This window comes from Pelecanus crispus, chromosome 6 (assembly GCF_030463565.1).
Source record: "Pelecanus crispus isolate bPelCri1 chromosome 6, bPelCri1.pri, whole genome shotgun sequence".
Taxonomy (NCBI): domain Eukaryota; kingdom Metazoa; phylum Chordata; class Aves; order Pelecaniformes; family Pelecanidae; genus Pelecanus; species Pelecanus crispus.
The window spans coordinates 32056933-32071336 of NC_134648.1; the positions used below are offsets into that span (position 1 = coordinate 32056933).

Genomic DNA, 14404 nt, shown 5'->3' on the forward strand with positions numbered 1-14404 from the left:
CTCCAAAAAAGTGTTTTATTATACAAAGTTTAATATATATTTACATTCACATAAAGACTCCTTAGTTCACAAATGGGCTTCTTCATTTTGTTTTAGAGACAATGGATTTTGTTGTCTGCTGCATTTCTGGACTGACAAGCCTCTCTTTTTATAGCACAGGTAGAGCGCAAACACGGTCAACGTAAACTTCCTCATGCTTCCTTGTCCACGCATCTCTGCCTTGGCCTGAAAGGTCAATTCTGCAAGCATGAACGGAGCACAGCCTCACCTAGCCACGTTCCTGAGGTTGTCAACAAGGGAAGCGCATTAATTCATTAAGGAAGAGCTCTGCTTTTTGTGTTTATTCCCTTAACTGTCAGACAGGCTTTAGCATTTTCGATGACAAACACAGTGCTATTCTTAGCATTCTTTGGCTTTTCTTCACTTCCTAATCAAATGCGTTTCTTTCTTCATTAACAGGATTCATAGATATTTTATTTCATTTCCCCTAGTGCTGGGCAGCCGACCAAATGCTGGGTTGCCTCTCTATCAGGCACACACATACCATCCCCACTGGGTGATCTTTGCAGCGGTTGTTCTTTCTTATGCTGCTTTTTCCGCTCCACGGCAGTACGCAAGGCCTGAAGAATCAAATCTTTATTGTTCTGGACGTTGTAGTAACTTAGGTTCACCAGTTTGTTAAAATCTTCCTCTGAATAACTCAGATTGTTTATGTAATATGGACCATAGGTATTGGTGACATCAACATCACCCTCTGCCATCTCTGAGGGACTACGTTTCACACCTAAGGGATAAACAATGACTTGGTTAATTAGCAAAAAGCGATCTGGGTGTTTCTCAGGTACGCACACACAGTGGATCACAACCCCAAATTTTCTCTGCACAGGCGTTTTATTGCTGGAATATTTGGTTGGCAGTGGGCGGGGGGGGGTGGGGGAGTAGAGATTGTCCTGGGTACTCTTGGAAATGCCAAAATGAGTAGCTCCTCTTTTGAGTACAGGACGGTGAGAATCTCTGCCTCCTCTTCTAGCTCTGGGGTGAGCCATCAGCATGGTCCCCAGTCCCCGTCAGCACTGATGCTCTTCCAGCCCCGGCCCCCAGCATGCTGCTGTCTCCCAGCCATCACAGTACCTTACAGTTCTAGCCAAGGTGCAAGTAAATGGCAACTACTCTTTTTCTCTTTCCTCCCCTTCTCCTGAAGCAGACAACTACAGCAAGGACCTCATGACAGCATGGGTGATGGGCCTGAAGCCACTGCCACTTTCTGTGTCTTCCATCTTCAACTCTACATCGTTTCATTTTTCTCACTACTATGCTTTCATGCCTTCAGAAATAGGCTGCTGAAAATCCATGTATTTCAGTGATTCAAGCTTTCCAAAAGCACACCTGCCTTCTCAGCGACCTGACAGATATTCTTTCATCCAGCACGACCTAGCATGTCCCCTAGCACAATCTGCTACATCAACTCTTGGTTCCTACTGGGAAGAATTATCAAAAAATACAGAAGATAGACCTAAAAAAACCTAGATTCTATTATCTAAACAGAAAGACTTAACAGAACCATTATCTGGACGTATCCTGGAAGCAGATGGCACAAATATTTACTGTAATTTCCTTGAGCTACCTACTACTATAAAAAACTGCAGGTTTTGTGTAAACTCAACAGTGAGAGTGAACCTGATATTCCCCGAATCACTAAGATTTGGCATGGATAATGAAAGAACTTTTCATGCCCATTTCATCATCTAGGATAATCAGCATATGCATCACAGATCTAGGCAAAATAATTAGGCAGGTAGTCCCACAAATGTCAAATCTGGAAATATTACATCCATCATATCTTATGATCTAAAGACAAATTAAATTAACTTATTTATTTTAATTCATTTGACAGTAGAAACCAGGTCCAAAGCTAATGCAGAAGTTTATTTGCAGGCTATCACAGAGAAAATATTCATAGGGACCTCCACAGTAGGTTGCTGGTACAGGGAGAAAAATACCCAAGGCTTACCATGGGAATTGCAAATCTCAACAAATTCATGGATGCAGAAGATGTAAAACACATCTCCTCACTTGTTTTTCTAGGACCTTCATGAGTCACCTGTGATTCAAAATGATAGCTGATCTCAGCTTCGACCTGGCCATCTGCTCTAGACAGTGACACCATGAGTGTTTTTGATTTAGCTACTTTTGAACACACGGTCACTTACTGAGTTGGTGGAAATACATCTGTACACTAAACTCAGTAGACGCAACATACACCCTCTGAGCTGAGGGTGTGTTTAAGTGATATACTCAATGCACAACAGGCAAACTTGCCCTTCCTGAACTCAGCAAAAATGAACATTCACTGCCTGCACTTAGGGAGAGTAAGAAGCCCACTTGTCCATACTAGTTTTGGCTCGACTCTGCACTGATAGGACACAGCATATCAGCAGGCTGAACTTATATTTACCCTTTAGTACATAGAATAAACAGGTTCTTGGAAGGGAAAAGGTCAGTTAGCTTGGTTAGATTCTGCAGATTCCTGAGCTCCAGTATATGCCTTTGACTGCTAAAGGACAACTGAGGCTCCCACCCCTGGGCCAGAGACCTGAAGATGTGGAGATCCAGTGCTGTGCGCTAGCCCGTACGCCTGGCATAAGGGCTCACACATGTTTTTTTCCTTCCCCGTCATTCCCACAGATGTCTTGGTTTTCTAACAGCTGGTGTGAGGGAAAGAGAGCAGTAACAACCTCGAAATGGGTACTAATGGTAGATAATACTGTCAGGGATAGGTAACCCAGGTTAACACAGACAGGAAGTATAATGCTTGATCCCCCCTCATCACAGATGAGAGAGCATCAGAGACAGGAGAATTTTTCCATCAGCCTCCAGTAAGACCATCACATTGGCAGGAGGTTGTTACCGAAGCAAAAAATCCACCTTCACAGTCACAGATACCTGCACCACCTGTACCAAAGCAGGGCAGTAGGCTTTGTGAAAAGTCAGCATCTCTTACTGACAGGACAACATGCATTTGGGGGATCTTCTCTAACAACATTGATCTAACAACATTGATCAAAGGGTTCTGATTTTCCTGGAAGGGTTTCTCCAAGTCTGATAGATGTACTCCTCCTGGCTTTGCAGAGAGAGTTATAAGCAACTGGTACTGCTCAAGTGAAGCAGTCTAAGCTGCCTTGCACAAAGGATTTCCCCTTCCTACTCCAGTTGTGGAATAATCTAACCAGTGCAGGAGTAACCCAGTTTGAATATGTCAGTTTTACTCATCTACTGCCCAGGCTCTAAACTCCCTTTGCTGAACAAGCTGGTGGATGAGCTGGCTGTGGAAAACCTGCCCATTCATGTAATTGAACTAATACTTCAGATGCTGTACAATCTAGATCTGGGCTAGGGCATGGTATTGAAGTGCTATAAATGAAGCTGATCTCAGCCTGTCACTAAGCAAAGGGCAGACATCCATCCCTAACCTCCAGGCCTTTCTGCAGCATCTGTCCTGCCACCATGGAGGCTGGCACGTTGAGAGGTGGCAGCCCTCCCAAAAAACTGCATGGGCCAAGCCCTTCCATGTCAGCTCAGCTGAGACTTCACCTGTGGGGGCCCAACAAGGACTTGTTCTCTCTTTTTCTGTTTAGTCTCAGCTTGCAGCTACCTGCTGAACTGGTCAGGCAGCACAGGCTTGCCTCAATATGCAGATATCATGCAGGTCTTCATATACATCTTCTGTATGTAGAATATAATAACACCCCTTTTTAGATTCCCTGATAATTTGTGTTGACATGTAGCATCTGCTCATCATCTGATGTTCACCTGATATTAGATAGCTGAGTTAGGAATAACATCCCTGGGTTCTGGAAGTTATTGAGGGGGAGAGGGGAGGCAAACTCCCTCACAGAGCAGTACAGAAGCTAATTCTCAGATGCAGTTTCTAGTTCTTTCTCCTTTTCTCCCTTCTCTAGTTCTTTCTGCAAAGGGCAACTACAAAACCCAACCTTTCAGTTATCTGATCTGTGTTAAGAGCTGGAGTAGAATGGTGTGTGTGCGTGCAAAAATACCCTTAGACTATTTGAATCCTATTCAAAACCCCAGTTGCATACCTCAGATGTGCAATGAACTCAATCCAGCGTATCTACAAAGCAAAAGTACTCTATGACTTTTTTATGACTTGCTTTTAAAAAAGAAAGGAAAATAATTAATACAATTGGCACAGTAGTTTCTGCATTTGTTTTGTTATTAAATTTAATGTACTGTATACAAGCTCAGAACTTTTGGTTTTCAGTATACTGTGGGGCTTTGAAGTGATTAAAAAATAAGTGTGCTCATAGCATGAGTTAGTCATTTTATCATCTGGAGAAGGAGTAACTTTTGGCTCCAACAGGGGTAGTATGGAGTCATGGGATATGGTACCAGGACTTAGAAACCATCTGCTTTGAAGTGACTGGCAATGTTGCTATTGAAACTCTTCTTAAATTTCAAAGTAGGAGGAAGAGAACAGAAGCTGTCAGCATGGCTCAGTGTTATACTTTCATCACTTTGCTAGTTCACACTTTTGTTTTCAAGGTTATCTGCTTAACTGTAAGCCGGGAAATGAATTCAAACAATTAAATCCTTAGATTCCCCAGAGCATTCTCTAACAGGAAAGGATGACAAGTATGAGACGAAATAACCCTGCTAACTTCTGCCACTGCAGAGAAACAGAACATACATTTCAACAGTAAACTCTACAATCTACCTATGAAAAACCCCCAAAACAATCTGAAGAGGGGCATATGTGCCAGAGGCTGATCCCAGGTGCTGCTCTACTGTCCAGGAAAATTTACATATTTTAAGCTTCTTGATATGGTTCAGATCTAAGCAAAGGGAGACTGAATCTGTGTTTACAGGTTGATCTGAAGAACAGATACTGCACAGTAAAAAAGAGGAAGAAGGCAGCCATTGCCCCTGTTAATGTGAGGGGTAGCTATAAACTTACCAGGTGCTTTGTAGTCCCTGAAGGTGTCATTTACTAGAGGGAAAAATATCACAATAGGTGTTTCTGGGCTCTCCTTGTCACCAACAATATAACATTCCTTCAGATGTGGAGTTTCTTGATCATCTGGCACCTTTGTAGGGAAAGGAATCCCCTGTTTTGCAAAGTATTTAGAGGCTTCTTTCAGGGGCTGGTTGACACAATAGGAAAACAAAACAAAAGACAACATCAGAACATGGGGGAAGCATTTGGACTGAATTTGACCAAAACCCCATTTCACTGGGAATGTTTATGGGGTAAGGGCCAAGTTCTGGCAGATTATATCACATGCCCAACTTAGCTGTTGTGGACTGTATATGGAGCCAAGATCTAGAAAGCCAGAGTAAAATGGGATGGATCTGGTTCCACATGCCTGTCTTTGAAAATCTACATCCCACATTTGGGTGTTAAAGATGCTGCCTTTAAAGGACATTTTATTTCAAATGTATTTAAAGTTCCTAAATACAAACTGTGCTTGCATTTATTTGTATATCTGGCCTTCTGCAACAACAACAATTGTTACGATTGTATTGTCCTGAATGTATATTTTCTCCTGCATAAGAATATGTATGATTGGATTGAGAAGTCTTAGACAATTTTTAAATACATTTAGCTTCATTCATTCAACATCTGACTGCCTTGAGATCAGCTAGAACACATTTACACATAAAAATGGGAAGATTCATTTTACTAAATGCTTACTTACTGATAACACTTGTACTGTTCAATAAAGATATGTGACCCTGGTAAACTGTTAGCTTATTTAGACTTCCCAGATACTGGAGAAAAAAGTTTCTATGAGTAGAGGATCAGCCATTCTAGGAACTCAGTGGTGAAACAGAGATATCAGTAAAGAAGAATGTACGAGGCTCACCCCTGTCTGGGAACCTGAACTGTAGTTGAAATGCAAAATGACATCCACTTTTCTTTCCGGTCTCATAAGGGGTGGGTAACTGGTAGCAAAGGCAAATGCCGTATCAATCAGGATGAGGTAGTCTGTTGCTGCTGTCAGGTGGTTGGGCTGAGAGTCAAGCTCACAGTCTAGAAAAGAAGCATTTTTTTTTTTTCAGGGGTGGTGCTCAATACAAGAGATGTGCTGAGGAAAGTCAATTGTTAACAAAAAGAGAATTCAGCTTTTCTTGGGTCTTAGACCTACCTATATAGCTGATAGCTGCAGTTCAGTCATTTCTCAGTTCCTTATCTGGCTTCCTCTTTTCACTATTTACTCTGCAATTTCTTTGGCTTTCCTCTAATTAAGAGGGATTAACTTGAGGCTCAGGAGCATAGCATTAATCCCATCCCCTGGTTTTGTGTGTGACTCTGATCAGCCTGATTTTTTTTTTTTTAATATAGAAAAAATTGAAATGGCGCCTCATTGTATCAACATACTAAAGATTAAAGATGTTTGGTGCCTTGCACACTACAAGAACAGGTACACAGCTACTAAGGTACGCAGCCAAGGCAGGCATAACCCCTTGTGCAACATGGAAGACCTGGTACCAGACTGAGCACTAATTCCCAAACTGTGTAACAGACAATACTGTTATAAAGGTTATATCTTACTTGTAAATAAAATGGTAACATGAAACAGGGCACCTTCACACATCCTTTGAGTACTGGCTGGGCAAGAGTCAGCATATGATGACACCAGTGCCATGCCACAAGCGTGCAGGCTGGCTGGCTGTCACATCAGCAGATGTATGCTGGTTGACTAATCAGGGTCTGTCTCATCTATCAGTCTTCATGAAATTTTCAAGAACTTATTTTTAAAGCCTCTCCTGCCAGCTAGTTTCAGTTTTTGGTAACAAACAGTTTCAAATATTGTCAGAGGATGGGAACAGAATGAAAAGGCAGTCAGCTTGATAATCTTTTAAGCATTGTTTCTTTTTCACAAGAATGGTTTAAAATGTATCTAAAACCAGGGTGCTACTACCATACCTTTCCATTTAGAAAACTTGCTCTCTAGGTAGTTGTTGTTCATCTGGAGGCCCTTCAGGAAGTTATGGATTTCTGAAGCTGCTGGACGTAACATGGCAACATCTCGGAAAATGTGTGAAAAGCTGTCAGTGGGACAAACCACTCGTGTATCCAGCTCATTTGGTCTTGCAGGGAATAGGGTTTCATCATCTGCAGAAGAAAGAATAACAGTTCTTGTATGTGATCTCACTGTTGAAGTTAATATGTGCAATCATAATTTGTTTTAACATGTTTGCCAAAACTTCTTTCTCTTTTTATTTCCAGGTTCTCCACAAATCTCACAGTTTTTCAGCTAAGCTTTGTAAAATTCCATTTCTTTTTTCTTAGTCCGCAGTGGTAAAGGCCTTGTTTGTACTGTAAATTAATCCATCTCATTTACTATAACTTCTTTTGCTTTTCTATGATTTTATGCACTGCAATATCCTGCACTTATCCTGTCTTTCTTTGCTGCTCCATGTCACAGTTTATCTCTCAGCCACACACATAAAAAAGCCACACAATCACAATCTCTTGGCCACACAAACATAATTAATGTTCCTTACTAGCAAATGCAAGCTCCTTGGTTTAGCAACCAGAAACACCCCCTACAACTGCAAGAAGATAAAATAAATCACCCTTTTTGCTACATTTCTCTTCCTTCTCATCTTTTTTTGCTGTAGTACTTCTGTCTTGTGTGTCTCTCCTTGAAATCCCACCCTGCAGATCTTTCTTAATTTGGTAGCGTGTTTTGCAAATCTCACCCTTAGGACTAGTTTGGAATGACTTGCAATAGTACTGAAGTTTGTATCTGTGCTTTGTAGACTCCAGAGAGGCAGGGATGGTGATTGCTGTCATTTCTGTGAAGCTTCATGCCATAGTCCAACTTCCAAGAAAGGAACTGGAAGACTGTGGATCACTAGGGGAGGCCTTCAGCCTCTCATCGTCTACAGGGATATTTTTGTCTGGTTTTACCCTTGTGGTCTGAAAATGGCTCATATGAGGGCCATTCTGTCTTTTTTTTTTCTTCTGACAGAGCCCATGGATTCTTTTCTCACACAACTGAAATGATTGCCATACTGCAATACATGGCATGAATTTCCTCTCAGTTTCCATATGGATTACAGAAAGCTCTGAAGAGGGAATTCCAAAATGGCTTTGAAAAATTCACTGAGAGAATAGCAGCACAGAGGGTGAAAGAAAGAAAAAGAAAGAAAGAAAGAAAAAGACAATAAAATAACATAAAGGCATAAGAATAACCCACCTATGTCAGTAATTTTGTCTCGGGTCCATTTGTGCCAGAAGTCTTCTGAATTAACAGATATATACCAAGCATCCATAAGATTCAAGGAAAATACACTGCTCCAGATTCCTGTGGCATACAATATATTTGACAGAAAGCAAACTGGTAAAGACCTGGAAGCATTTTCATTTACAATGACCTTCAGTACCTTCTGCAGTCTCCAGCAAACTTTATTCATTACATTATCTTAGTGCACACATAAAATGGAATGTCTTTATGAATTGGCATATAAATCCATAATGTATCCAAAGAATCTACTTTATTGGGATGTATGAAGAGGACTGGTAGTATTTTCAGTATAGGTGCTAACACATTCATTTTTGTTACGTGGCAAATAATATTTTGTCAAGTACATCTTAATATTTTCCACCTCTCCTCAACATTTCCTATTGCCCAAGTTCTCAGCATTTGTAATTCTAAAGGTTTATTTATTTCTAGCGTAATCCTGCTACAGGTATGCAGTTATCATGCAGAACTGTCAACCACATAGAATCATAGAATCGTTTAGGTTGGAAAAGACCTTTAAGATCATCCAGTCCAACCATTAACCTACACTACCAAGTCCACACTAAACCAATCAAGGGTAGACTAGACTAAACCATGTCCCGAAGTGCCACGTCTACCCATTTTTTGAACGCTTCCAGGGATGGTGACTCCACCACCTCTCTGGGCAGCCTGTTCCAGTGCTTGACTACTCTTTCTGTGAATAAATTTTTCCTAATATCCAACCTAAACCTCCCCTGGCGCAGCTTGAGCCCATTTCCTCTCGTCCTATCGCTAACTACGTGGCAGAAGAGACCAACACCCACCTCACTACAACCTCCTTTCAGGTAGTTGTAGAACCACAAAATGTTCAAGATTCATATACTAATATCCCTTATAATAAGGAAGCTGACTTAAAAGTTTTGAAAACAGAAAGTGTAAATGTATGAGCCTTTTGATTTGTCTTCTGATTTTTGAGGGTTTAAGGCATATCTGGGTTACATTTTCAAATTCCTCTAGTAACAGATGTAGAAAACTTGATGGCAGTTCAGACAGCCACCTATCTGCAATCATCTTTCAGGCTGAGAAAACACCGTTACCTTGTATGGTTAGATGTGCCAGGTGTGCAACGGTGCCATCCTCAACCCTCCAAACTGCAGAACTAAATCTGGCACTCTGGGGAGGAACGGTGTGATAGATGGAAGAGGCTGCATGTAAGCAGCCTGGCAATCGCCTGGCCCAGCAATGCCAGCCTGTAGTCAGAGGGATGGGCTTGGCCATGCAGGAAAGAGCTGCAGGACCTATATAGTCAGTCCCTGCTCTGTTCGGGAGCTGGGGTGCAAAGGAATTTGCTGAAAACCTTTCAAATTACTGCATCGCTGAAGTAAGTAACACTGCCTGAATGAAGGGACTCTGGGTCATTGGCAGGGAACAGGGACACAAATGTCCCAGCATTGCTCTGTAGAAGGGAAGAAGAAAGTGCCAAGGTAGGAGGTGAAGGGGGCTGGTGACCTGCTGGCATTTCTGACCACAGAAGGGGAGACCTGGGTACCTTGTTTGATATTGCAGCCGGGGACGGGAAGATTCTGACTGCTTCCTTATACCTCACCACTAGCTGTAGTGAAATCTCCACACAGGCAAATAGTCTTAACTTCTCAAAAAACCCCTGAAACTTCCTTTATGCAATTGGTGGAAGTAGGAAGAACAATGAGGCAAGAGATCGCTTTCGCAAAGGGAAAAAAAGATTTCCTTACTGCTTTTTCTGTTCTTATGCAAGAAGGAAAAAAGGTAGATATTATGACCTATTTGCACTCTGAAATGGAAGTGTTATCCTGGAGGATTATTCAGGGTTAGCTGCAGCAGGAACATTGTAGATAAAAGGCTGTATTTTAGAGACTCAGGTTGTAGAAGAGACTGATGATTTAACTTAGCGGCAATGTTACACAACTTTTGTTGCTGACAAAGACATATAATTATTGCAGAGGCCTCATGTCAGTAAGCATAACCACATATGAAATCAAATAAATCTGTTCAGCTGAATAAAATTGCAGAGACAATAAAAAATGCTGCAGATAGTGACCTGTTATCAGTTCTAATATTTTACCATATACTGCTCCTGGCAGATAAAAAATATACTAACTGCTTCATTTCAGTAGAGGGGTTTGTGCAGGAGTGGATTATAATATATTATGTTACATTTCTATAGAGCAACAAATCACCTTCCAAAAAGCAGATTCTGGATTCTGGGATTTTCTTCATCAGGCGACCCATGAAGAACTCACTACCAAAATCTTCTGCACGAATGAAGGTGCCATATTTCGGGAATCCTACCTCATAAGGGGTGAATTCCACCCATTCTGAAAGAAAAAGCAAAAGACAGACTGATTACAGCAGCAGAGGCACAAATTAGTTGAATAAAACATATGATATTGGCCAGGTTAAGGCAGACTCCTTTCTAACTGACACACTTTGCAAACAGACATTTGTTCACTGTACATTTCACAGTGTTGAACATGAAGAGTGAATTGTCCTCTTACATCTAAATTTCTCTACAAACTTCAGATTTCTGAGGTAATTTGGCAGGTAATTTCATGATAATGCCCTCTATCATCCTGCTTTTGATCCTGAATACAGCTGAATATAGTAAGACATTCAAAAATTTAACTATTAAAATTCTACTCTTAGGTGGACTGGCCCGTTAGAGGATTTGTGCATTGAACTGATTTCTTTACATAGCTGTAAACTGAACCCTATTGGGATTAAACATTAAATGCAATTCTGGAGTATTATTACCTCTAAAATCCTGGTCGCTGATTTTATCCTTCACATTGAGAGAGAGGTAGATAGGCAGGGGATTCTGACCCTGATTTAGTGCCTGCTGCTGATCTGTGAGCTTATGGGAGTCCTCCTGTTTCAAAGAAGGACAGTAGCTGAGGACAGTTAGATGACACAAAGAGCCTCCCACTTCCTCTAAGCCTGGGCTCTGACAACACAGCGCATACTGGACTCTGACCAGGACGTTTCCCACCAGTTTAGTTCAGAGAGGTGCTGTCATCCCTATCTCTGACTGTCCCCAGCCCCAGCACTTCAGCACACAAATAGTCCTAAGTTAATTTCACATGCTGAAAAAAATCTGAGCTTTCAATGGTAGGAAGGAAATGTTCTTATTCACATTATTTCAGGAAAATGTCTGGAAATATTTGAAAAACACTCTTGGCATTAAACATTTCATTCCTAAAGAGTAAACCCTGCCCTGACTGCCTAGAAAATCATCTTTTCCTTAGACCTGTGACAGAGCTAAGCCTCAGAGTTAATATTCAGTGAGCCTTGACCCTTACTGCTTCTGCTGCAGAGCGTCCTGCATAGTCAGGCAGGGTGGAAAGGGCAGAACTGTTTGGGAGCTGTGCCAAGGCTTGAGAGGGTGCTGAGTTCAGATCCCCCTCAAAGGAGAGCTGCAGGTGCTCCCCCTTGCCGGAGCAGCCCTCGGAGGGATGGCTGTGCCACTGGGCTTCCCTTGGCTGGTGCCGTCCAGGGACAGGGCTGTGGCACTGCAGGGACACTCACAGCTCCCTGCTGAGCCACCCCCAGGGAGCCTTTCACACTGTGCTGTGCTCAGGCAGCAGAAATTGGGATGTGTGTGGAGTTACCTGTATTACAGGGGGAAAGGTTTCTCTTTCTTAAGTATTAATGGCCTATTGGGAAGGAAATATTCATGAATACTAAACCAGAGCCTGAACATTGCCTTTTGGTGGAAATGTTTACAGGGCAATATAATCCCATTAACAACTCAGAGATATTGTCTTTGGGTTTGTGTTTGTGATTTTTCTTTGCCTTGTCACACTGTGCAGCTCTTTTAAAAGAACAGCAGGATTTTCATTTAAATATTTACATATGAATTCATTTTATAGTTGTTCATACTGTAAGTTTCCCATTATTTCTCTTTATCCCCACCCTTCCTGTACCAGGTGTGATGTTAAGATCTGCATAATACAGCCAACAAACACAAAGAATGATACCGCCAAGTCACATGCTTTAGGCATCTACCTGAAAAACAAACGAACAAACAAGCAAAACCCCCCTTTTCAGTAAGGGTGGTCAAACACTGACATGTGTTGCCTAGAGAAGCTGTGGAGTCTTCATCTGTGGAGATATTCAAAAGCCTATGGTCCAGCGCAGCCAGGTCTAGCTGACCCTGCTTGAGCAGGGCTGTTGGACAAGATGACCTCCAGAGGTCCCTTCCGATCTCAACCATTTTTTGATTTACTGTCTGCCCTCACCTCTATATTCACTAAATATGCAAATCTGAAGAGAAAGGTGCTGCTATTGTACCTTTTCATGTAACATGGTTTCAATGATGAGTCCCCATAGATCTGTGAAACATACGTGATGTCCTTCCTGTTCCCTCTGGCACAACTCTTTCAAGTAGTATTTCAGACGATTGGGGGCAAAACAAGTAAAGAACTTATTTTTGAGCACATGCTTTCGGGCATCATTAAGTGTTTCCTTAAGATCCTTTTGGGACCAGTCAGGATCTTCATACAAGTTGGACATGGTCCTAAAAAAAAAAAAAAAAAAAGAAAAGCAACACAAGGAAAAATGTGAGTTCTGAAGCACAGCTTTGGCAAGTTATCATGCCTTGATTTACATGAAAAGCACGTGTGTGTGGTATCATCCACATGTTTAATCAGGACTGAATTAGTTTCAAATGCTGGCAAATACCCACCAAAGGAAACAAGAAAAAGCCACAGCAGAAAAAGAAAGTCCTTTCTTGATAGTAAAGATGATACAACTTTTCAGATCACTTCTTGATATCACATATAGAAAATTCCTATGAAGGCTTTGCTTGTCTTGGTCTTACCATGTTGTGCCAGATAAACCAGTGATGTATGAGACACAGTCTAAGACGTTCAGTTCCTGCACACTGAGAAGGTGAGCGTACATGGCCGTCAGAGCTCTGGTTCCACCACCGGTTGTCATGATTGCCACCACAGGTACCTGTTTGATCCCAAAATACATGCATTTAGTGACATGGTCTGAGAACGGAGAGAGACATCATTGATTAGAAAAGAGAAAGTTACGGCACTGATAAAGTAATAAAGATGCTGCATGCAGAAAAACCTGAATTAACCATGGGTCATAGAAGCAGTAAGAAATACTTCATATTTCTTCTGCCAAGCATCTGTGCATTAGGACTGAAATCCATCATTTCAAACATCACATTTTCAGTGCTCTATTGCAAAAACAACAACACAGACCAGAAAAAAACTAGAGGGAATGGTACCCCCTGCCATCTGAACCAGATTTATATCAGATGCAATACACCAGAAAACATAGGTGCTGTCTCACATTTTCCATGTGAGTAGTAATAAACTCTGTGTTGCTGAAGTTTGCTAAAGACAGTTTCTACTATTGTTTAGTTATTTCACAGGCCATACTAGATGTATCATGATGGGTGGGTTTAGGAGCACAGACCAGATCCCCTGAGACCAGAGGCTGGTGACACCATCCCCTTTTACAGTTGCTGGAGGGAAAGAGAAAACATACTCCACCTACCACATATGTACATACAATACTAGGCATGCAAGTGAGCTGCAATTACTTCATTCTGTGATGATACAGAAACCCAGGGTCTGGTAGTCTTAGAAGAAGGATTAATCCTTAAATATGAATTGGCTCTGTTAACAATAAAGGTAGCTGCCATGCATTGTGGGGAATTCATCTTTTGTGCAAATCATCAGGAGACTCTAGGCAGATTGTTCTGCAGGGAAGTATGGGTGCCTCTACATCTAAGGGGAAGGAAATGGCCCGCAGCTTAATGCTGGCATTTAAAGGCAAGATCTTGTGTGTGAAAGGTCCAGCTGTGCTAAAAACCCTGCTGAGCTCAGTTTAGGGCAAAACAAGGAAAATTTTTCATCTCTGCATCTGAGTTCAGGCTTCACACTGCAGTCGTGGGAGTATAATTTAAAAAGAGAAACATGAGTTTTCCCTGCCTTGGACCCCCTGTTATGGTTCCTATTTTCCAAGCAAGTGCACGCTCTAGCTGCAGCAGATGATGAAGTCAGACTGGCAGCGTGCTGTACTCACACAATGGGAGCCTAAATGCTGGCACAAAAGGCACAACAAAATGAAGTCCAGTTTGAACCGTGAGGGAAAGAAGT

At 41.7% G+C, this 14404-nt stretch overlaps 1 protein-coding gene across 1 annotated transcript in view; it reads right to left on the minus strand.

The window, feature by feature from the left end:
- Positions 1 to 473: 473 nt before the first annotated feature.
- LOC104032095 (cytosolic phospholipase A2 epsilon-like) overlaps positions 474 to 14404 on the minus strand; it is a 42688-nt gene continuing 28757 nt past the window's right edge. Inside the window, exons 14-22 of the mRNA XM_075713025.1 lie at positions 13105 to 13241; positions 12576 to 12801; positions 11040 to 11154; positions 10466 to 10603; positions 8226 to 8333; positions 6947 to 7135; positions 5883 to 6049; positions 4973 to 5159; positions 474 to 784 (exon numbers count right to left, since the gene is read on the minus strand). Coding sequence (XP_075569140.1) covers positions 474 to 784; positions 4973 to 5159; positions 5883 to 6049; positions 6947 to 7135; positions 8226 to 8333; positions 10466 to 10603; positions 11040 to 11154; positions 12576 to 12801; positions 13105 to 13241 — 1578 coding nt within the window. The remainder of the gene's footprint in view (positions 785 to 4972; positions 5160 to 5882; positions 6050 to 6946; positions 7136 to 8225; positions 8334 to 10465; positions 10604 to 11039; positions 11155 to 12575; positions 12802 to 13104; positions 13242 to 14404) is intronic.